The 24,131-nt window shown below is 43.8% G+C and overlaps 1 protein-coding gene across 4 annotated transcripts in view; it reads right to left on the bottom strand.

Annotated features, from left to right (window-relative positions):
* The window catches only part of USP42 (ubiquitin specific peptidase 42), a 674,575-nt gene that overhangs the window by 520,861 nt on the left and 129,583 nt on the right, over positions 1 to 24,131 (bottom strand). For all 4 annotated transcript variants that reach the window (XM_086940745.1, XM_086940747.1, XM_086940748.1 and 1 more), the window contains exons 4-5: positions 15,450 to 15,560; positions 15,046 to 15,148 (exon numbers count right to left, since the gene is read on the bottom strand). In XM_086940745.1, the coding sequence (XP_086796871.1) occupies positions 15,046 to 15,148; positions 15,450 to 15,560 (214 nt within the window). The remainder of the gene's footprint in view (positions 1 to 15,045; positions 15,149 to 15,449; positions 15,561 to 24,131) is intronic.

Genomic DNA, 24,131 nt, shown 5'->3' with positions numbered 1-24,131 from the left:
CAGTTATGTGTCTGTTTTCCTGTACATGTAACCTAGGGACTAACATCTATAGAGTTACACGCCTATGCACCTCTACATATTTATGTCGTCCCCGTGTGCCTGCGCATATGAGCAGACATACATATGAATTTGCGCTAACATACATTCTATTGTGCAATTCTGTGGCCACGTACCTGTGCATGCTTACTGTACGATGTGCATATGTATCCAGACGGAATATATGAACTTTGCACATGTACATATGCACATACGTTCTCCCACCAGTATGCTTTTGATCCTGTAAAGTGCCCCTGTACCTGTGCAGTTTTGTGCCTAAATGCCGGCGCATATGTCCCTGTATACCAATGTACACATACAGCTTTCGTAGTTCGAAAACCTTTGTTAGAAGGGTGACAAGCAGCTATCTGATCTGCGGCTCCCGTATTCTGATCAAGCTTTAAAACAAAGGGTAAGCACGTTCACTGCTAAATACATTAATATGGTTCACGCTGGAGCGCGGACGCGAGTTTTGTTTTGTGCTGCATTACAGAATATCCCTTAAGTCTTCACTGATGTTTGTTAATTTGTTGCCAGAACTCTAAAAAACCGCAAAATGTATCGGGCATTCTTTTCTTAATTTAAAATAAAGTAGACACAGAAGCGAGCTTTGTTTTTGTGCCTCATTGCAGGTTATCGCTACAGCTGTCACTAATGTTAGCTACTTTGTTGCCATAACTCTTAAACGCTGCAATTGTATCGGGCATCCGTTCCGTAACTTAAAACAAAGTAAACACAGCCGAGTTTCACTGGCATGCATAGGTAGTTGAAAACGTGTAAAGGAAGCTTTCCAATCCTGTTCTCGGAACACACTTGAGTTGCCAATATTCTGAAAACGGTAACCTACCCATGCAGGTTTTTCCTTCAGGGCTTTTCTTACTGCAGCGCGCCCACATACGAAGTTACATAATAATGGCAGGACTTTCTCCATCTTTCACTTGCAGTACTGAAAGCGATTAACTAGACGCCAATGGAAGTCCGGTGGTCAGCGTAATTGTTTACATAGATGCAATAAATCTTTTGCATACTATTGGTAAGTTTCCTTGCAGTATATAGTGCCAATGTCTAAAGAAAGTTAACCTCTCCATTAGAAAGTTAACCTCTTCACTATAGATTAATTAATCCTGGCTGGTCTCTTTTTATCAACAGCCTTAAAGATTCTTCATTTTACGCAGGCGCAACCACACTTATTGCTTTAACACGTGGTAAGGTTAGATCATTTAAAAGTCGACAATATCATGACCAGCTTAGGGCTCCTCTATCTCTATATACAGAACACTGAATACTTTCACTGATTTTTCCTACCAGCACTAAAATTCAGACAGCCCGCCGAAAAAATCAAACATCCGAGCCATATGCCAAAATTAAGGAATCTCTTGAACGTACCAATAAATTTAGGTAAGCCAAATAGGCCTAGCATATTCCAAATACTGGAGAAATAAAATATGTTCTGTTATAATATATCCTTAATAAAATTGTTCTGATTATCACAGATTAAAACTTTATTGGAACAAGAAGTGACTGCGCCTACTTGATAACAAGAAATACATCCCTATGTGATACCTTTTTAAGGAATACAGAGTGAAGACTGTCACCCATGTTCTCCTGGGTCAGGTATGATTACATCTTAATAAGATAGCTCAAATGTTCTCTCTATCTTTTATTATAAGCATAGGTATATCCTAATGTCAACTCACTCAAATGGGGGTCACTAATCCTTGTGCTGCATTGCCCTTCCAAAATAACACTGCTCAAATATAAATTATCTAGTTTGTTCCTTGTGCAGCTATAACTAATAACTGCACAAGTAGGGAAGAATTGTTTGGTAAGCACAGCATTATATATAGTGTTATGTATAGGTAATTGTATAATGTTGATAGGAGTACAGAACACTATCCAGTATGTTTTAACTTGTTTTACATATGTTTTTCAGATTTTAATGTGGCTCCTGAAGAAGGCGTTCTTGTTAAAACGCCGAAACGCGCGTCGATGATTATTTCTGCCACTATTTTATGGATTTTTTGTGTAACTACAGTAGAAAAATAATTTTTCTTATATTGAATTAACTGTTTTCGCAATTTGTTTTTATGTTTATGGTGTTTGAGTTTAAAATGTTTTTATCTTAATTATGTACACTCATTAATAAATTCGATTTTGTACTTTTTAATTGGTTGCTGTGCTTCCTACATATTGTTTCTCCGTGGTTTATGCTATCTACCTGTTTGCTATTATTACATTGTCTATTTTCCCTGTATAACGAATCCAGTTGTCTAGCAGGGGGTCCTTGTTATTTACGTCACATACAGCTTTATACATGATGCAGATAAGCACCTGTTTATGCAAATTGTATAGGTGGACTTGACTTAGTTATGTGTTACTATAGCCTTATAGCCCGCCGTAGAGGGCTATACCGGCTATTAAAGGCCCTCTCCAGCGTTAAAGGCCCCGAGCCGAAGGCGAGGGCCTTTAACAAGGGAGAGGGACTTTAATAGCGGTATAGCCCATCTACGAAGGGCTATAAGACTATTAGAACATTCTGTCACTAGAGGACAGAATGTTCTAACAAAAAAACACAAAGCCTTTTGGAAGCGTGAGGGGATTGGAATCCTCTCAGGCTCCCTGAAGCCTTTGTTCACAGCCAGAGCTGTGAACAAAGAAACATTGGAATGTTGGAGCTCCAGGCTTATACCAGCCATTATAAGCCCAGAGCACTCCATTGTTTTCAATGGAGCTCCCAACATTCCAATGTTCTAATGTGCATTAGTATATCTGTACAGATGAACCTTTACCTGTACGTGTTCAGTAAGCTCGTTATTGAGCACATGTGAAGGTTTGCACGAGTAAATGTTACAGGTTCTGTCCAGATATGTACCTATGCGTGAACACCTGTGCACGATATTTCATCGGACTGCACTTTACACATCGCTTCCTCACGCACTAATCCTATTCCAAAGGGCCGCGCGCCTCTCTACATACCCCCTTAAGAACGTACACCTGTACATATTTATCTGTACTTTTATATATGTGTGCATCTTTGGCGTGCCTATTTACAACGCTAACCTAACTGTAGCCACGTGCAAGTTTTCTTCTTGGTTAATTTATATGCTCTCTCGGTACAGCTTTAAAGTTGCGTCGACAGCACTGCGCTCTCCACTAATCCTAAAATGCAATATATAAAGCAGATTTAGGTAGAAAGACTCGCAGTTGAAAGATATACAAACATGTCTGTTTTCTTTACATTCCGCTTGCGAACCCCCTCCTTCGACCACCCTGGCTGAGCAGCTCCTCAAAATGATTTCTATTGATGGATGCATCGATGGTGAGCGCGTGGGCCTCGGTAGAGGGTACCTCAGCTGGGTGTCATCGATGCCAGCGCTAGGGCAGTGCCACAGGCTGCTTCTAGGCGTTGGCCTCCAAGCACCTCGCAGGAGTGATATGTAAACACACAGAACTGGGTTTGTGTTTGAAAGGCGAGAACACACGCCCAGGGCGTGGGGTGCCAGTGCGCGGGAGGGAAGGTGCAGCCGGTGCATGGCAGAACCACCCGGAGAGGATCCGCCTGGCTGTCAGGGGAGTCGGCCCATCCCCCCTGCCTCACCCCACGGGCTTCCTTGGAAGTCTGGGGCGGACAGTCCAGAGCAGGTAAGGGGGTCTGGCTGCATTCAGGCTTTTCAGGGAAACCCCTACGTAAAAAAGTTCTGGTTAGCGTAGTTGTACGTAAATTAATCTCATATGGAGCTAACATGCATCGAAGCCTCCGGACCCAAGATGGACCAACCGGATTTAAAGAGACGTCATGCCACTCGGATAAAGGGTCCCTCGAAAGTGATCTTTTAAGGCCTGGTTAGTGACCTCCATTTACACTGTTTGGCATCTTATAGAGAGGTGCATAAGTGGTGTATTACCGCCTTTGATTGGCATCATATAAAGTGATAGGTCTGTAGCAGTGATGTGCTACCGCCATTGGTTGGCATCATATAAAGAGGTACATCTGTAGCCGTGGTGCTTTACCGCCTTTGATTGGCATTGTATAAAGTGGTAGATATGTAGCAAGTAGTGGTGTGTTGTCGCCTTTGATTGGCATCATATAAAGAGGTACATCTGGAGCCGTGTTGCTTTACCGCCTTTGATTGGCATTGTATAAAGTGGTAGATATTTAGCAAGTAGTGGTATGTTGTCGCCTTTGATTGGCATCATAAAAAAGAGGTACATCTGTAGCAGTGGCCTTTGATTGGCATCATATAAAATGGTAGATCTGTAGCAGTGATGTGTTACCACCTTTGGTTGGCATCATATAAAGTGGTAGGTCTGTAGCAGTGATGTGTTACCACCTTTGGTTGGCATCATATAAAGTGGTAGGTCTGTAGCAGTGGTGTGTTACAGCCTTTGGTTAGCACCATATATCTTAGTAAATGCTTGTTGTTCTCTGTAACTTTAATGGAATCTTCTGCCTTATGTTGGAAACTCAGCATTTATTTTTAAAACTGACATTAAAAGTACATGACACTCAATAACACAAAACTATACCTACAGACTACACCATAACGATGACACAGTACCACCAAAGCCACAGTAAAACACAATAATAACACAACACAATATTGTATAGCAAAAACAACAGAATAACACAAAACTGCTCAACATACGGTATGACAAAATGTAACACAATAAAACAAAACAGCAAATCACAACACGTGGCAAAACACAAGTACACAGCGATGCAGCACAGAACGGTACAATTCAACACAATAATAAGACAGTACAATTAAGCAGTTACCTCACTTAACATAACTACATGGGTATCAGTTCATCTCGGCACTTGGCGTATTAATGAGTAAAACTAAATTAAGAACGATGTCTATTGCCCCCGTATCTTGAAAGTAAACAAACATGCACTCAGAAACTTGTTAGCGAGCTATTTATGTCCAGAATCCAGGGCTCAAACCCCAGAAAAAGACGTGGGAGGGCTCACCAAGTTAGGCAGAAAGGGTGTGACATCACCGTATTTGACATCACTGCTCATGACATCACTGCGTGTGACATCACAGGAAGGGACATCAGGGCGTGTGACATCACATGTGGCATCACAGGCACTGGCAGCACAACCCATGGCTTCACAGAAAGTGATATCAGGTCTTAAGACCACACATATGTGCAACAGCCTATCAAGAGTATATTTGAGCACATTACAATATTTAACAAATTAGATTTTGCATTGTGGTTTTGCCAAAATATTGATGCAACCCAAATGCAAAATCTGGGCCTCAATTTGTACATTTTTTGTAAACCCTGCCACAAAGAAATTGGCAACAAGGAGAAACGTGGCAGTAAGTCTGTTCTTGTAGAGTGCAGAGTGACAGTGAGTGCAGAGTGACAGTGAGTGCTGAGTGACAGTGAGTGCAGAGTGACAGTGAGTGCAGAGTGACAGTGAGTGCAGAGTGACAGTGAGTGCAGAGTGACAGTGAGTGCAGAGTGACAGTGAGTGCAGAGTGACAGTGAGTGCAGATTGACAGTGAGTGCAGAGTGACAGTGAGTGCAGAGTGACAGTGAGTGCAGAGTGAGTTCTGAGACAGTGAGTGAAGAGTGAGTGCAGAGAGACAGTGAGTGCAGAGTGAGTGCAGAGACAGTGAGTGCAGACTGACAGTGAGTGCAGAGTGAGTTCTGAGACAGTGAGTGAAGAGTGAGTGCAGAGAGACAGTGAGTGCAGAGTGAGTGCAGAGACAGTGAGTGTAGACTGACAGTGAGTGCAGAGTGAGTTCTGAGACAGTGAGTGAAGAGTGACAGTGAGTGCAGAGTGAGTGCAGAGTGACAGTGAGTGCAGAGTGAGTGCAGAGTGACAGTGAGTGCAGAGTGAGTGCAATGTGCAGAGTGAGTGCAGAGTGACAGTGAGTGCAGAGACAGTGAGTGAAGAGTGAGTGCAGAGTGACAGTGAGTGAAGAGTGAGGGCAGAGACAGTGAGTGCAGAGTGACAGTGAGCGCTGAGTGACAGTGAGTGCAGAGTGACAGTGAGTGCAGAGTGACAGTGAGTGCAGAGTGACAGTGAGTGCAGAGTGACAGTGAGTGCAGAGTGACAGTGAGTGCAGAGTGACAGTGAGTGCAGAGTGACAGTGAGTGCAGAGTGACAGTGAGTGCAGAGTGAGTGCAGAGACAGTGAGTGCAGAGTGACAGTGAGTGCAGAGTGAGTTCTGAGACAGTGAGTGCAGAGTGACAGTGAGTGCAGAGTGACAGTGAGTGCAGAGTGACAGTGAGTGCAGAGTGAGTGCAGAGACAGTGAGTGCAGAGTGACAGTGAGTGCAGAGTGAGTGCAGAGACAGTGAGTGCAGAGTGACAGTGAGTGCAGAGTGACAGTGAGTGCAGAGTGACAGAGAGTGCAGAGTGACAGAGAGTGCAGAGTGACAGAGAGTGCAGAGTGACAGAGAGTGCAGAGTGACAGAGAGTGCAGAGTGACAGTGAGTGCAGAGTGAGTGCAGAGACAGTGAGTGCAGAGTGAGTTCAGAGACAGTGAGTGCAGAGTGAGTGCAGAGTGAGTTCAGAGACAGTGAGTGAAGAGTGAGTGCAGAGAGACAGTGAGTGCAGAGTGAGTGCAGAGACAGTGAGTGCAGACTGACAGTGAGTGCAGAGTGAGTTCTGAGACTGAGTGAAGAGTGAGTGCAGAGAGACAGTGAGTGCAGAGTGAGTGCAGAGACAGTGAGTGCAGACTGACAGTAAGTGCAGAGTGAGTTCTGAGACAGTGAGTGAAGAGTGCAGAGTGACAGTGAGTGCAGAGTGAGTGCAGAGTGACAGTGAGTGCAGAGTGAGTGCAGAGTGACAGTGAGTGCAGAGTGAGTGCAATGTGCAGAGTGAGTGCAGAGTGATAGTGAGTGCAGAGTGAGTGCAGAGACAGTGAGTGAAGAGTGAGTGAAGAGTGAGTGCAGAGACAGTGAGTGCAGAGTGACAGTGAGTGCAGAGTGACAGTGAGTGCAGAGTGACAGAGAGTGCAGAGTGACAGAGAGTGCAGAGTGACAGAGAGTGCAGAGTGACAGAGAGTGCAGAGTGACAGAGAGTGCAGAGTGACAGTGAGTGCAGAGTGAGTGCAGAGACAGTGAGTGCAGAGTGAGTGTGACTGCAGAGTAACAGTGCCTGCAGAGTGACAGTGCCTGCAGAGTGACAGTGACTGCAGTGTGTGAGTGTGCAGGGTGAACAGTGTGTAAGTGTGCAGGGTGCACATTGTGTGAGTGTTCAAGATGAGTGTGCAGGATGAACAGTGTGTGACTATGCAGGGTGAACAGTGTGAGTGTGCAGTGTGAGCAGTGTGTGAATGTGTAGGGGCAGTGTGTGAGTGTGCAGGAAACAAACACTCAAACTAAGTCCACCACACACACCATACACCACACACACACACACCTACACCACACACACACCATATACACACCACACACACATACACGACACACACATACCACACACACACCACTCTCTCACCACCACACACTCATCACCACTCACTACCACAGACTCACCCCCACAGACTCACCCCCACAGACTCACCCCCACAGACTCACCACACACACACACCACTACAAACACAACCACACACATAACCACACACACAACATCAGCCGTCAGTGCACGCTTTCACCAGGGGCAAACACCACCAGCCATCAATGCAATCTTTCACCAAGCACAAACACCATCAGGCGTACAACACCAGGCAGCCGTCAGTGCATGCTTTTACAAGGCGCACTCACCAGCAACCGTCAGTGCACGCTTTCACCAAACCCACACACCATCAGCCATCTGTGCACGCTTTTACCAAGCACACACCCACCAGCCGTCAGTGCACCCTTCCACCAGGCACACACACCTCCAGGCGCCAGTGCACTCTTCCACCAAGCACACACACCACCAGCCATCAGTGCACGTATCAATTGTTAACGCATCCACAATTAACTATTGTAGCAATCGCAGTATGGTACACTTTACTTTTAAACATATTCATCTAAAGCACAGCATGCCACCATTGGTAAAATTACAATCTAACCCACATAATTCCACTACACACCACATGCACACACTCCATAACACATGGCGAAAAGACATTGCCATTTACAATGTCATTAGCTCAAACTCAAATAAATCCGAGCACAATTGCATTTCTAATGCTTGTTTCAACTCTGGGGTTACATTTTCTTGGAGTAGAAAAACACAATCAGGTTTTTCTTTGAAAGTATCAATTATTCGGTCAATTTTTCTTGATGTCCTCAAGCTCTGCACTAAAATGTATTTTTGGTTGGTTGTTTGTGCAGCTATATCCCTCTTGGCGTGTATGCTCGCTTACCATACATGGATATCAACTTAAAATCAGAAGCCTTTGCCATTCAAGGTCTTCCTAAATGTTGCTGCTGCATAAAGATCGCAAAGTGAGTAGAGGAGGATGGTGGAAGGAGCCGGGGTTCAGTTGCCAACATATAATTCTGCACCAGCATCCAGTAATAAACTAGCATAAACAGATGAGGTTGCGCACATGTGGTTTCAGATAAAGAGCTTTGTATCCCCCAATGTCTTGCTGCTCATGTTTATACTATTGTGCCATTAAGCTTTAGGGAACAACACTAAAAAGGGGCTGAGGTTACCTACATTGTGTTTTCTACTTCATAAGACTACAGGCTGCTTCAAAATTGTAGGGCATCAGCTTCTGTTGCAACATTAATACACAGTGGTCTTTCTTGATGAGGCCTTAATTTGGATTGAGTAATTTTACTTGATTGCACAAGGATTTTGCTGTACCCTATGAATGCCTATAATTGGCAGGCTGTGTCCTTCAGCACTCCAAAGGTACAGGTACTCACGGGACACTAAAGACCATGGAGCCAAAAGTGACCCTCTGCAGCTAATCTATGCTTGGCTTTCCTTCTGCTCACTTCCAGACCACGGTTAGAGCCTTGTTTATAAGATTGAATGTGGTGAAATGTGCCCAATAAATAGATCAGCTAGAGAAAATAAATACATCCTGGGCAGACCTAAGAATTTCAAGCATAAGCAAGTGGGGAGGTTGCATACTACATAAGAGAGCAGAGGAGGACCTTCCTGAATACAGCCAACACCAGAGTTCAGGACTTGAGGCAGAAATATACCTGCTTAGCTGCAAATCCCTTATGTTGAGATCTCGTCTGTCCATCCTCCCAATCATTGACATCGAAAGCCGGGCAAAATCTAGTCAGTGGGAGACACTCTAGAAGTGATGCCATGGTGAATGTTAAAAAAAGAATTTGAGGTTCTTGAAACACTGCACCAATCTAGGGTGCTGCGAAGGCAATGTTACCCACCTAACTGCAAAGGCTACTCATATGTGACTCTAATTGTTCCGGGGCAACTAAATGAGGAGAAGAGGCCCTATGTAATAAATCTTAGGAAAATGACCTCATTACCCTGGCATGCTTTGGTAAGGTGTCTTTTTTAAAGACATTATCAAGTGGTTGATATACACGCCCTCACTGATGCACAAGTTACTTACCTTCGGTAACGATAGATCTGTAAGAAACAGTAGTTAGTGTTAGATTCCTTACCTTAGAATATCCCCAGGCGTCAGGCTGGATCCGGAAAGTTTTCGTCAGCCTTACCCTAGTGTGCCGGTAGGCGTCGTCTGCAGCTACTTGTCCGTCGTCGGCTTTGTGATCGTCGGGATGACGTCGGAGTACTTAGACGCCGCCCTCGCGTGCTGACGTCAGTTCTGTACATAGCTTTCCGTGCCAGGAATGCAGAACCATGATAGAAACCGACACTGGTGCCATGAAACTAGGGCCCTGAAAGGGATGTCCTTAACCCTAGATATCGGGGGTGGGGTGCACGGACAGGAAGCTAGGGTCGCCCGGAGCCGGGCAGTGGCGTTGGGGGCCCTGTGGAGGGCTTGAACCAGGTGCCCAAGTGTAGTGCAGGTGTTCACGGACAACACCACCGCCATGTGGTACTGCAACAAACAGGGTGAGGTGGGGTTGTGGACCCTTTGCCAGGAGGCTCTGCGCCTCTGGACATGGCTGGAACACCAGGGCGTCACCCTGGTGGTTCAACACCTGGCAGAACTCAGCTGCCGGTGCATGATGAATCACGAATGGCGTCTGAACTCGGACGTGGCGCAAGGTCTCTTTCAGCAGTGGGGAGAACCTTGCTTAGATCTATTCGCCACCGAAGAGAACGCGCAATGTCATCAGTTCTGCGTGTTGGAATTTGCAAGGCGGCACTCGCTCTGAGACGCTTTTCATCGCAAGTGGAGCTGCGGTCTGTTGTACACCTTTCCGCCTATACCACTTCTGCCCAGAGTGCTGAAGAAGATAAGACGAGACCGGACCCAAGTCATCCTTGTGGCTCCGGATGGGGCGCGAAGATACTGGTATCCCGAGCTACTCAGCATGTCAGTTGATTCCCCCGATTCGTCTGCCTCTTCATGAGGACCTTCTGTCACAGCAGCAGGGGACGGTCCTCCACCCGAACATGGACAGTCTCCACCTACATGCGTGGAGATTGAACGGCGGCAGTTGAGGCCATTTGACTTGCCTCCTGAAGTCTGTGATGTGATTCTGGCAGCCAGGCGTCCCTCCACAAAATCGGTATATGCCTGCAGGTGGAGCAAATTTGTGGCATGGTGCACAGCAAAGGCTGTGGATCCACTCTCTGCCCCTCTTTTAGAGGTTCTCCTCTTCCTTCTTTCTCTTTCCCAGCAGGGCTCTGCTCTGGGCACAATCAAAGGCTACCTCTCAGCCATTTCAGCCTTCTTAAGGCTTCCTGATTAGCCTTCTCTTTTCAAGTCCCCTGTTGTAAATAGATTCTTGAAAGGCATCACACACATGTTTCCTTCTGTTTTCTTCATGATGCCTCAGTGGGACTTGAACCTTGTACTGACTTATCTGATGTGCGCTCCCTTTGAGCCACTTCAGAACTGTCCTCTTCGTCTTCTGACTCTTAAAACTGCATTCCTGGTTGCCATCACCTCTGCCAGGAGAGAGTGAGCTCCAGGCTCTATCTTCTAAACCTCCTTTCCTCTCTGTCCTTCCGGACAAGGTTGTTCTGAGGAATCGTCCTTCTTTACTGACCAAGGTGGTTACAGCCTTTCATATCGGGCAGTCCATCACCTTGCCCACCTTCTTTCCGCCTCCGCATCCCTCGAAAGAGGAAGAGAGACTCCACCGTCTGGACCCAAAACGTGCGCTCTCCTATCTAGACCGCACACGCCAGTTCCGGGTGGACGACCAGCTCTTTGTTGGTTAGTGGGCGCTAAGAAGGGACGGGCGGTGCACAAGCGGACCATCTATCGGTTTGTCTTATGCATCAAGGTTTGCTACTCCTTGGCGAAGAAGGAGCCTCCTGTGGGGCTGCGCGCCCATTCCACTCAGGCCACAGCGGCTACTACTGCCTGGGGTCGGGGAGTCCCCTTTCAGGACATCTGTCAAGCAGCTACGTGGGCCTCCCTGCACACGTTTGCTAGGCACTACTGCCTGGACAGCCAAGTCCGGAGAGATGGCTTTTTCGGCCGTTCCGTTCTCCAGGACTTTCTGGTGTGATCTTGGATCGCAGACCCCACCACTGGGGTTGGTATTGCTGGAGTATCTATTCTAAGGTTAGGAATCGAACACGAACGTGTTTCTTTCAGATGCACAAGTTACTTACTTTCGGTAACAATATATCTGTAAGAAATAGTAGTTCATGTTGATTCCTTACCGCCCACCCATCCTCCCTGTTCGGCAAACCGATATTTAGGGTTATGGAAATCCCTTTCAGGGCCCTGGTTTCATGGCACCAGTGTCGGTTTCTATCATGGCTCTGCGTTCCTGGCGCGGAAAGCTATATACCGAACTGACGTCAGTGCGCGAGGGCGGCGTCTAAGTACTCCGACGACGTAATCTCGGCGATCACGGCGCTGATGACGGACGCGGAGCCGCAGACGACACCTACCAACCCGCAAGGGTACTGCGGACGAAAACTTTCCGGATCCAGCCTGACGCCTGGGGATATTCTAAGGTAAGGAATCTAACACTAACCTGCTTCTTTCAGATCTAGAATTTAAGAGGCAGCTCTTGTGAGTCATCATGCTTTGGAAAGAGGGATTCATCAAAAACCTCCTGTGAAAACTCAATTACTCATCCCTTTTGTCTCATCAAGGATCTCCAGAGTTCTAAAGTGTTGGACCCGGCCTCGTGGCGTGGTCCTCGCTGATCTCCGCAGCCCCAGATCTACGGGTGGAACTGATTCCCGTCCACCCAGAACTGTACATGACACTCCTACACTGGACCTGAGACGATCCCCAGACCGCGTGCTTGCACCCGTGCACGTGACCATCAGACTCTACGTTTGGCGACCCCGGCCGGCCGGCCGCCTTCTTTCCTTTCGGCAGCCCTGGCCTCTCCTGGCTGCAGCTAAGCCTGCGCGTCCGACGCGCCCAGATCCACCCGGGGGGTGAACGACTCACCAAGTACCCGAAACCAAGACTTCCATCACACCTCCGGCCCCCTTCCGAGGAACTGGTTTCCCTCACACCTCTGAACTATCCCTGGGGGCTGGTTTCGATGGCACCTTGGGCCTCCTAGTGAGCTGGCTCCAAGCCCTGATGGGCGTCTGGGATCCCATGGGCGCATGGTCCAAAGCATCAAAGAACCAACCGCGCAGACGATCCGGCGCCTGGCCCTCGGACCTCCGGCCTCCTGCCTATGAGGGTCCGGACATCAAAGAGCTCGTCGACTATAAGACAGCCTGCCTTCCACCTAATCGGCAGTTGTATCTTGGACAAGAAAGCCCTGCTGATCTGATCACGGCTGACTTTGAGGAGAACAGACTCTGACCCACCGAGCCCTGCTGACGTCGTCGCGGCTCACCCTCGAACCTACGGAACGGAACCATCGGAGCCCTGCTGACGCTGTCGCGGCTCCCTCTCGAAGCACCAGAACTGAACCATCGGAGCCCTGCTGACGCTGTCGCGGCTCCCTCTCGAGAGCAAGACCTGAACCATCGGAGCCCTGCTGACGCTGTCGCGGCTCCCTCTTGAAGCACAAGACCTGAACATCGGAGCCCTGCTGACGCTGTTGCGGCTCCATCTGCTGACGAGTACGACGGAGTACTCCTGCCCAAGCCCCTGCTGACCTCGTCGCGGCTTGACGAACTCTCTGGTCCGGCTGGACCATCGACGCTACCCTCACGATCATCTTGAACCAGAAGTGAGTAGGACAGCAAGTCCCATCGCCAGCCCCGTACCCCCCAGTTTGAGGATTGAGAACTGTGCGCAGGGTACGTGGCATGCCAGCTGGCCTCCTAAGACTGTCCCGCTTCCCCGATCCCTCGTTACGAGACTTTCGTGATCCCTCGATCGCTGTGTATTGCTCCTTACTTTAATCTTGATAAAGTCTTTCTTGATAAAGAATCACGGTGTAGTGTCCGTTCATAAGTGTGGTGTGTCGACAGTGTGTATGATCAGTCCTCCCCGGTGGGGACTCCCCCCTCGATAAGACTCGGCAGTAATTGTGGGAGAGGAGGGTCCAGGGGGTTAAGAGAGTCTTCTTGACCCCTGGGGTCACCGCCTTCCAACATAAAGCCTGGCTTTCCTGGTTCTGATTAAAGAGGAACACTTACCCCTAATGAAGGAAGGTGAAGAGAGGAAAAACACAGTATGAGGTTTTGGTTGATTCTGTTTGGTTGGGCTACACTCATGTAAATTAGGGGTCCTGTTGCCGATGTGTCAGGATGAAGTTGTTTACTTTGAAAAGCCAAGATTATTATCCGGAGACTGCTGATGTTGCTAAATGAATAAATCTCATGACAGAAACAAAAATTAAATTATTTCCAAAGATAGCTTTCATTGTATAGCATGGGAAGAAGACGTTAGCGTATGAAAAAGCACTGAAAAAAATGTTAAGCAAAGCTTTAAGCTATAAAACCATAATCTTGCTGAAACAATTTGCTCAGGGTCAAAAATGACTTTCACTTAAGCATTATATTCAGAGACACAGTCAGGAGAAATGCTATCTCCTTTACTTGCACTTATGGTTCCTTCTGTGAGAAGTCGTGAAATGATTCACCATTACCCCTGTCCTACAGGCTTATGTACCCCACATTTATGAGCAAATAAGCCTGAAAGTGAGGCACTGGTGGCATCTTCCAAGTATTTATGTAAAGAAGTGTTCCGAGGTCTCCACACATAGGCAGGACTATTCTACATTTATAACTGTCAGTGAGAATCTTACAGTGCAGAAACAATGGTTACAGAGGATTCCCAGACTGACAACGGGCAGTATTTAAGCAGGTAAATCTATAAAGGTCTAATGCTGAATAACCAACTTGCCTTCACAAGTGTGGTATGGAACCATTAAGGAATTAAAGGAATTTTTTTTAAAGTGTAGATTTCTAGAGCAACTCTTAGCACTATGCACAACTATCACACCTAATTTTCAACTCCTTTAGTAAAAACTATTAATTCCCGGTTATCATTGGGATTAATTATGAACCCCGATGGCTGCTAGTATCAAGAAACTCAACCAAAGGCAACATATTTAAAAAGAAATTGTCTTTGTTTTGAATTCAGCAAATCTAACACTTTTTAGGTCTGTCTTGACTGAAAATCTTTGTATCTAGACATATTGTTACAAAGTCTTTAAAACATACATAAAGTGTGTTTGGCTCCACTGAGGAGATTTTCTCTCTCAATTCATGTTATCAGCTGTTTTTGTACTATTCTGTCACAAACTTTTTCCATTGGTATTTCACATCACAAAATACACGTTTTCATCACACGGTTTGGCATATTCAGTTCTTTAGCTCTTCTATTCATTCTCTATATAAATGAATCGTTTTTGCTTATTTTCTCCCAGTACTGGCAAAGTCAACAGCTCTGGATTTAATGTGCTAAAAAGCATTTATGCATGCAATACATGCAACCAGCATTTGTGCAAATCTGTAGTTGCTGGTTTCAGCACTTTAAGGTCTGACTTACTATCTTTGCAAATGCTTGTTAAACTAATTGCCGCAAAATATAAGTTGTTTAGCACTTACTTGCTGCTACCATCTAGACATGCCTTCTGCATAGCATCAATAGTGTAGCGAATGAATTCATGGGCATCTTCCTGGTTTCCGAAACGGAAATGTTTTGCTATACCTTTTTGAACAGGAAAAAGACAAGTCAAACTGTGATAGTAATGCAAAAACAACTATTTTACACAACAATATGCATTTTAATTGCAACTCTAGAACAGAAAAGTGCACGTTTTTATAAGAAAATAGACACTTGCCATTTACAGAAAAACAATAGAATATGGCCATATTGTTATGATGTATCTTTGCAGAAAGGACAGACTCTTATTTGTCATGATCATTATGGCATACTGCTTCTTCCACTCCCCTACAAAGTCAATTAAAATTCAAAGCGACCTCAAACTGTGACATTAAAGGCTACTTACGTCTAAGGTCGTTGATGACAGCCATAGGCTTAATGACACTGCCAGAATTAGCAAGGGCCTGGGTAACATGAGCTTGCATTGTACACATCATGCAAAACCCTTGCTCATGACCTACAATGATAGAAAGAAAAAAAGGCATTTAATGAACAATTATGAGGAGGTAAATTACATACAGAACATTTATGCGAAAAAATTAACATTAAACTCAATAGTAATCCAATTAGATGCTGGTGGCAGTATTGTAGTCAAAATAAAACAACAAAAGGACAAAGATCATAAACCAATATTTAAACTTTTTTTGGATTCACCAGAAGCTCCGTGTTCATAATAGAAATGGGAAACTATTCGGTCGAAAGATGAGGTTACACATTCACCATTGAGTCCACAAAATATATGCACAATGCCAAACACTTTCCGGCTATAGATAAGCTAAGGATGCACATATCCTTTGGTTTACTCTGAATCTATGTGGCTGCTGAACTGTGGCTTACCAGAGGCAAATCAGTCCTTGCCCTAACCAGGATAAAGCTGAAATCCTCTAAGCTGATCTTAGAGGGTCACTCTGGCCCATTTCACTATGTATTTAATTCTTACTTAAAATGAAAACATGTTCTTTATATTGAACAGATCTACATTATCGTCTGAGAATCATAAGAGATCTTATTTTTTTGCAACAAAATGCTTCTGCACCATTTGTGAATGTGTAAATGTGGTGTGGATGTGTGCAACTGCAGCACACCCATTTATTTATAAGGGATGCATTGCAGTTTGTATACCACCCTCTCGCCACCTATTCTTTTTTATGAACCAGTGTACAAATCCCTAATAGGCTGGGTTACTCATCATTTCCATAGCTGGAATGGTATAGGTTTGTAACATTTTCGGCTGTCCTGTGACTTTGCACATAGATTCCAGGGTTTCCCATCGCACACCCTAGTCTGATTTAGTTGGCGATTATGTCTTCTGGTGCTCCTTCCAGGTGAGATACTATGGAGAACATTATGAAAGTCTTTAAAATGTAGGGAAGCATACCAGATTTAATAGGTGGCAACTGGAACAATACATGTCATACTGACTAATTTTAACCCATCCTCAATTCCATACCCTCAATATTAATGGTAATGGTAATGTCAGGTCCGTTTGGTGTCCAGATAAGCCAACACATGTTTATTAGGTTACATCTTGGTGAAGATATCTGCATACAGTTGTTCTATTAGCAAGATCTTTCCAATATGGATTACAAAAACTTAAGGAGTTTTCTCAGATCAAGAAGATAGTTAGGAATGTAATCGAAGAAATGCTTAGTTGCCAGGAAAATAACTGAGAAGGTCAAAAATACTTTCCTTTGTACTAAAAGTAAAATATAGGGTGTTCATTTAAGAAGCTGCATTACACTGTTTTACGCAGTTGTGAGTGGTTACTGCTTGTCACTACACAAAGTAAGCAATGGGCTGGTTTGTTTCATAAATCTTAAACTCAAGTCATTAAGGGGTGTACTTGGTATTCAGTTAAGGTCCAATAGTAAGGTGGCCCCAGAACAAGAGATTAAATTCAAAATATTTACTACTGAGTTAAGTCAATGACTCCTTCAAACAAACATTAAAAAAAATCATAATGGATAAAAAAAATTAGAGGCATTTGCACCATTCAATATTTACTATACAATGTATTGCTGTGCATCATTATTCATCAGTACCGCTTTTATAAAACAACTTCTATATAGCTTATATTGGGCACCCTCCCAGAAACAGAAAAATAGAGTAATCCCCAGTGTCTGTGATTCGAACACTCGCCTTCACATTAAATTTAGTAGATTTGTAGCAGCCTCCGGATTAAATACCAACAAAGAACAGACAGCCAGATGTACAAAGCACCGGCCATAAAATATTGGTTGCAATTTGAGACCAGTATTTTTGCAACCAGTGTGGTATTCTGCTAACTGGCCTACGTATTAACGGGTTGGTTCACAAAATACTCAATCGTAGTGAGTCGCAATACTACCTACTTCATGATCATTAAAGGGTTAGGTCGCAGACGGCCACCTACTCTGATTCACAGATTTTACAGGGATGGTGGCATGTTTCGGTCAACAGACCACCAGGTCCATGGATTATGATTGTTTTTTGAATAAAGCAATTTTTATTGATTTTTTAATGCAGCCGTTTTCATTAAAGGAAACAGGGCTACTTTTTAAAGCACCGTTACTTTCTTTTTCTCTTTTTTGTTTAAGAGGACTTCTATTAAACTTTTTTTGTAGATAAACGAAGGGGCTTCTCTTTTGCGAACGAGTTACCACACCAACTTGGGGGCCTGTAAAATGTCAATTTTTACCTCCAGATTTCAGTCAGAAAACATTGGGAAATATGATATTGATTTAGTACTTGGAAGAGTATTTCAAGACGCTCTTTCCAGATACTGAATCATAATAAATTTCTAAACACATTTAGTGATTCGAAAAAACCTTCCTGAATCGCTAAATGCAACACAAGTAAAAGGATTTTAGCATTCACAAACACTCTGATTTTTAGAATCAGTGGGGTTTGCGAATGCTAAAACCATTGTACATCTGGTCCATAGCCTGTGTATTGCAGCCAGATTTAACATAAAATGCAATTCCAGATACTATCGAAATTACATTCGTTTTTTGTATTACACCTGTACAAATCAAGAAGTTTTGGGAAAACCATAATATCAGCATCAGGATTTCCGCTTCAATACTGCATAACCAAAAAATGTATTTTATAATTGTTAAAGTATGCCACCAAACTCAATATTAAAAGCTGCATTAACCCCTTCGCTGCTGATGACGAGCTCAGCTCGTCATCAGCCACGGGTGGCGTGTGCTGATGACGAGCTGAGCTCGTCATGTAACGCGGTAAAATGAAAAAAGCCGCACAGCGCAAAAATCGCCGCAGCAGCGATGCGGTTAAACAAAAACTCATAAAACTTTGCCTTATCCAAGGTGATAGTGGTTCCACCAATAAATCACTGTAAGTTTAATTTAGCACACCTATCTGCAAACGAAAACAAAGGCACAACATTTTTAGGCACGACGAGCCCACAGGTGAAGCTAAATTTAAAAGTAATCACATTTAATTTGCTTTCTAGTTTATTCCTACAGGAAGTACGGTTGCCTCAAAAAAATTCAAAAATAAATTGCAAGCGCAACATTTTTATTGAACAGATTCTTCCTTCATATGGTCTGATAAGAAGCATAACTTATGCCCATGTTGGTACCACTTTATATTTACAAAAACAAAATATCAGCCTACCTGACTCTCACCCAGTATATGAGAACTGCTCTAGCCAAAGAAATATGGTCTGTCACGCTACAAACTTTGAACCTTGAGAGCAGTTGTGCTATGACTTTCCTCAAATTTAGTAGACCATTCAATCCACTGCATTCTATATAATTTAGCTTATTATCAGTTGCTCAAAGAGACAGCTGCAGCATGCATCAATGTTACTTTCCCTTTACTATGAAATGAGCGTAACCAAGGAACAGAAGACAACAATTTATATTGATTATTAAATAAAGTTAACCAAGTCACATCTTACTACTTTTCTTGCACCATACTAAAGCAGAAGCCCATAACTCATGCTTGATGTCAATAGCATATCCAAGAAAAGAGAGTATGTGCAAGCACACAATTTAGTTTTTGGTCATTTGTTAATTGATTGCTAATTGAATTTGTATGGCGCACTGCAATTCGCAGAGTGTTCTGGTGCTAAAATCAAGACAGACAAGGACAGGGAACCACTAGAGACCTAGCTTTAGAGGAGTGCTGTGAACACCCACGATTTTAAGTTATTTTCGAATGTAGAAAATTAAATTATTGCCTAAGAGAGTTGGAAGCTCATTCCATCTTTTAGGAGTAAGGAACTCAAAAACACGACGTCCACAGCGAGAAGGTTTAAAGTGTGGAGCTTAGAGAAGATTGGCCCTGGAAGAGCATTTTATAATTTCTGCAGTTGGGCAATAAATCTAGATGAAAAGCCCATGCAAAGTGCACTGCTGCAATCTCATTTAGAGATAATCAACGTGTAGACTATGAATTTGCAAGAGTTTTCAGGCTGATATTTAAAGTGCTTTAGGGTTAATGAAGCAGGAAGAAGTAATATGATTCACTTGAAAGTCAGGGGGGGGAGGGGGGTTCATCAATAATTCGTTTTTAGATTTCGGACTGAAATGACTGTTGACAGAGTTGTTCCAGGGAAGAAGCACACCATTCATTGGACAAGGGGTGAGAAAGATGACCTAATAATAAAATCCCTGTTTTGTCAGAGTTTAATTTAAGAAAGTTAGTATGCACGTATTCTGACACTGTAAGCATACACTGATAAAACTTGCTTTTAATACCATCCTGTTCTTTCGGGAGGAGATTATAACCTGAGTATCAACAACATAAAATGGGACCACGAATCTAAAAGATCTGACGAGGCACAAAGTAGGAAAACAAATATATTAAAAAGAGTGGTGCTCAATGTGAAACCTTGTAGGGCTCCATAATTAATAGCAGTATCTGTCAAGCAGCAGACGGTTGAATATACTGATTGAATAGACCATGTGAAAATGATTGAACCATTTATGGGCTACATGACAGATGTCTAGGCCCCAGAGTCTCTCCAAAAAGAAAAATGGTGTGTTGTTCCATACAGTGGAATCCTCGACCAGGGCCGTGATGTATCTTAAGCTGTCAGTGGCAGAAACTAAGCCAATATCACTGTTATGATTGGCCAGGAAGACAGATTGGCCAAAGTCTAGGATAGAACTCAGTTAGAGATACGAAAGAAGTTGCCTGTTAAAAATTGTTTCATGTATTTTTACAAAGACAGCGGTAAACAGGTGTGTAGTTAGCAGGGAAAAGGGATCTGGTGAGCGATTGTTCAAAATAGGAATAACCTGGCCATAATTCCCAAACTCTGTGACTGCTAGATCAAAATATTGCAGATCACAGTAAGTTGTGGGTCTGAAATCTGTGTTAGAATCTTTGGTGGGCGAGTATTTAGACTGCTATTTATATTCAAACTTTTAACATAGACTTTTAGCTTTACAAAGTTCATCTTTGAACCAATGAGGTGAGGGAGAATGATGGTTGATATAGCAAGTATAAAGGGGTGCATTATCATTCAGTACTTTTAGTGTCCAATCGTTGAAATTGCATTCTGTGTGGTTCAGGTCAGTTTCAAGGAGAGGAGTCTTGGGGCTTCTGAGGATAAAAAGAATACGCTGTAATTATTTGATCAGAGCTTGCTTTGTCCAGCCTTAAAACTTTCATATTGTAAATACCTGCAATTTCTGAATCAACTTCATAAGAAATGCATCAATGCCCTAAGAATTTAAACTGTATAATAATAGTTCTCTACGTACACACCAAACCACATTTGAACAGTTTACCATACAGCAAAAGACAGTTCTACCTAAATAAACAATCTTTTCAACTAAAAATTATAGAGCTGTAATATTGTTCATAGTACAAGACCCTACTCTGAATATAGCTTTCTCGGCTGGCAATATTTTGTCAGCATTATTCCAGTCAATCACAAGATTGAGTATTAATTTCGTAAATAATTTGCCCTTGCAACTGGGAAAGGCGATAAGAAATAATAATAATAATAATGATACTTTATTTGATTTAAAAAATCATAAAAGGGTGGGCTTACCACCATGCAAACAGCGTGTACATCATAAAAAAGAACAAAAGAAATTCAACTTTGAATGTTGTTAAAAACTGGTATCATAAAATATGCAAATTTATCGGGGAACACAATGTTTTTAACTCATGATAAAGGGAAAGAAGTAGAGGTGTGGGAAAATAACAGTAGTTCAAACGGGGGCACGTTATTTTTAACTCATAGTGCAAAAAGACATCCGTTTGCAAAGGAGGAAAAGGAAGAAAAGAGTCCGTAGCCGGCCGAGGCCTGGCCTATTGTCCAAAGACCTCTTTGGTTACCGCCCTGTTTTCCAGCTCTATGGCGGCGAAGTTCAAAAATGTTATGGTTTTACATGAAAGTTCTATCCAAGATCCACTTAAGCATCTTATCACCGCCGCTCTGCAAGTTCTCACCTGAGCTTCTCTTAGAAGTGGTCGAAGAAGCGTTTTTCTAAGATTCTGAAGTGCCGGGCATATGCATATAAGGTGCAGCAAAGATTCCGCACCGTTGCCACAGAGACGGCACTCGGGAGTTGCCCACGACCGTAGCCATTTAGGAGTAAGCTCTTTGGAAGAGAAGCAGCCCAGCCTTAAGAGACTAAGTTTCCTTTTGTGATGGTCCCTGAAGCATTCTTTCAAGTATTCCTGAGGTTTTAAGTTGGTATATGATGGCAAAACGATCCAGGCATGGTTTTTGCCGGCCACTGCTGCTTTGTCCATGAGTAATGATGCTTGTTTGACTGCTTTCTTGGTTATCAGCTTGAAAGCGGAGTAAGTCATGGGCAAAAGCCAGGATTCTTCCAGTTTTAGTGGCTCAAGAGCTTGCCTCAAGGTCTTATATGTTGAGTTTGGTAGGCCAGCTTGTTTTTCGACTTCTGACCAGCAAAGGTGGGCCAAGGATTCGTCTGCTGCGTCCCTCATGCGCCAGTAATATTTGGCTAGTGCTCCTTGTCTTGCCGGGAGCTGGTTGGTAAGACCATACTCCAAGCGAATTTGAGCTTGAGAAATATGGCGCGGAATTAGGAAGAGGTTTTTGAACAGCCTGGATTGGGCGAGGTTTAACGCTGTGGAGTCCCGGGTTGCCAGTAATTCTGAGCCGTATGTTAGTGATGGCAGAAATTTAGCGGCTACAATCTTAAGAATGTGGCCGGTGGAATGTCCGTTTAGTTGCTTTTGAACAGTTTTAAAAGCAAATTGAAGCTGCTTGGCTTTGGATTTCCCCTGTTCCAGGTGCTGTTTAAACTTTTGTCGATGGTCCAATAAGATTCCTAGGTATTTATATTTGTCTACATGGGTTAAAGGAGTAGAATTTATCTTCCAGACAAAATTTTGTTTTTTCTTTCTAGAGCCGCAGAAGCATAGAGTGTTTTTTTTTTTTAGGTTTATAGTCAGCTGTGCCTTCGCGAGGTACTGCGACAGTTTGCAGATCAAGCGTTGTAGGCCGATGGGGGTTTTTGACAGGAGCACTATGTCGTCTGCATATTGAAGAGATATTATAGGTGAATTAGCCAATTTTGGAGGATCACCCTGAGTGGTACGTAGGTCGCTTTCTAGATCCGCGGTGTAGATATTAAAGAGGCTGGGGGCCAGTACACAGCCTTGTTTTAAGCCATTGGTTGTGTGGAATTTCCTTGTCAGGCGTCGACCATCTCCTTTTTTAACTTGGACCCAAGTGTCTGAATAAAGCTCGATGATTGCTCCCAGCAACTTTGGCGGCACGCCCCAAGCTTTCATTTTGGCCCAAAGAATGGATCTGGGCACTTTGTCAAAAGCCGCTTTTAGGTCCAAGAAGCAAGTGTACAGCGGGGTGGAATTGTGAATTGCTTTGTTAACAAGGAGGGTTAAGGCGGATAAGTTGGTCAAGGTGCCCAGTCCTGGCCGAAAGCCTGTTTGTGTCCGGGGAATTATCCCTGTACTGCTCACCCAAGAATCCAGTTCTACCAGCAGATTGGAGGCATAGATCTTGGCCTCCACGTCTATTAAGGCTATTAGCCTATAATTGTTAGGGTCTGAGCGGGACCCGGATTTGTGAATTGGATGAAGAATGCTGCCTCTCCATGATTCGGGAATATTCCCGGTTTTTAGACTGTGACCAAATAAGGATGTTAGTTGGCTGGCCCAAAATGTTGGATCTTTCCTGAATAAGGCATTGGGAAGCCCGTTTGGTCCAGGTGCTCCGTCTGTTCTCAATGATTTTATAGTGTTCGAGACCTGCTTTAAAGAGAACAATTCCATGTCTCCTGTGTTCTTAGATATCGGTGAGTGCCCACTGCTTTTTGGAGCCAGCTTTGTGCTCGGGCTAAACCGGGGGGGCTCCTCTGGACACTCGTTGTTGTTGTCAGTGGAATTGTATAATAAGTCTATGTGACTGCTCCAAAGCTGGTCCGTCATGTCTGAGTTAAACTGGCAATGTTTGCCGTTTAGCATAAAGTTTATTTTTGTCCAAAAATCTTTTGAGTTATTCAATTTACTAGCGTGGAGTATGGAGCATGCTAGTTTTTCCCTATGCAATCGCTTGGCCAGATTGATCTCTCTTTTTAGTTCTTTTTTTAGAGATTCAATTATGTTCAGCGTGGTTTGTGATAACTGAGAGACTTTTTTACGTTCGGCCCTAAGGAATGCATTTATTTGCCTTTTTAATTGACGCAGTTTCGGTGTGTACCATTCCCCGCCTCTTTTCTTATAGAGAAATAGACATCTCTGGTCAACAGTGCAACTACGAATAATAACAGTAAATATGTAGCCCAAAAACTCAGACTTAATATAAGCCCTGTCATTGGACAACAATTTAGACCCAGCAAACTAGATGAATTGACCGATTTTATCAGATTTTCAAAGTCTTTCAGAACAAACTCCTACTTTGTCCCCACTGGTTACTACTTTATTGACATGCTTACAACGCTCTCACACTGGGCCTTCCTAGGCAAAAAATCTATGTGGGCAGTCTACTGTCCCTTTGTAATTGCCCAATCAGGAACAGCCCAAAAGCTGCCATTTCTTTTTGATACTGCACATCTACTTTGCCCCC

The sequence above is a fragment of the Lissotriton vulgaris genome, chromosome 10 (genome assembly GCF_964263255.1).
Source record: "Lissotriton vulgaris chromosome 10, aLisVul1.2, whole genome shotgun sequence".
NCBI lineage: Eukaryota > Metazoa > Chordata > Amphibia > Caudata > Salamandridae > Lissotriton > Lissotriton vulgaris.
Note: the sequence above shows the minus strand (reverse complement) of the source record. Positions and strands in the feature narration are given on the sequence as shown.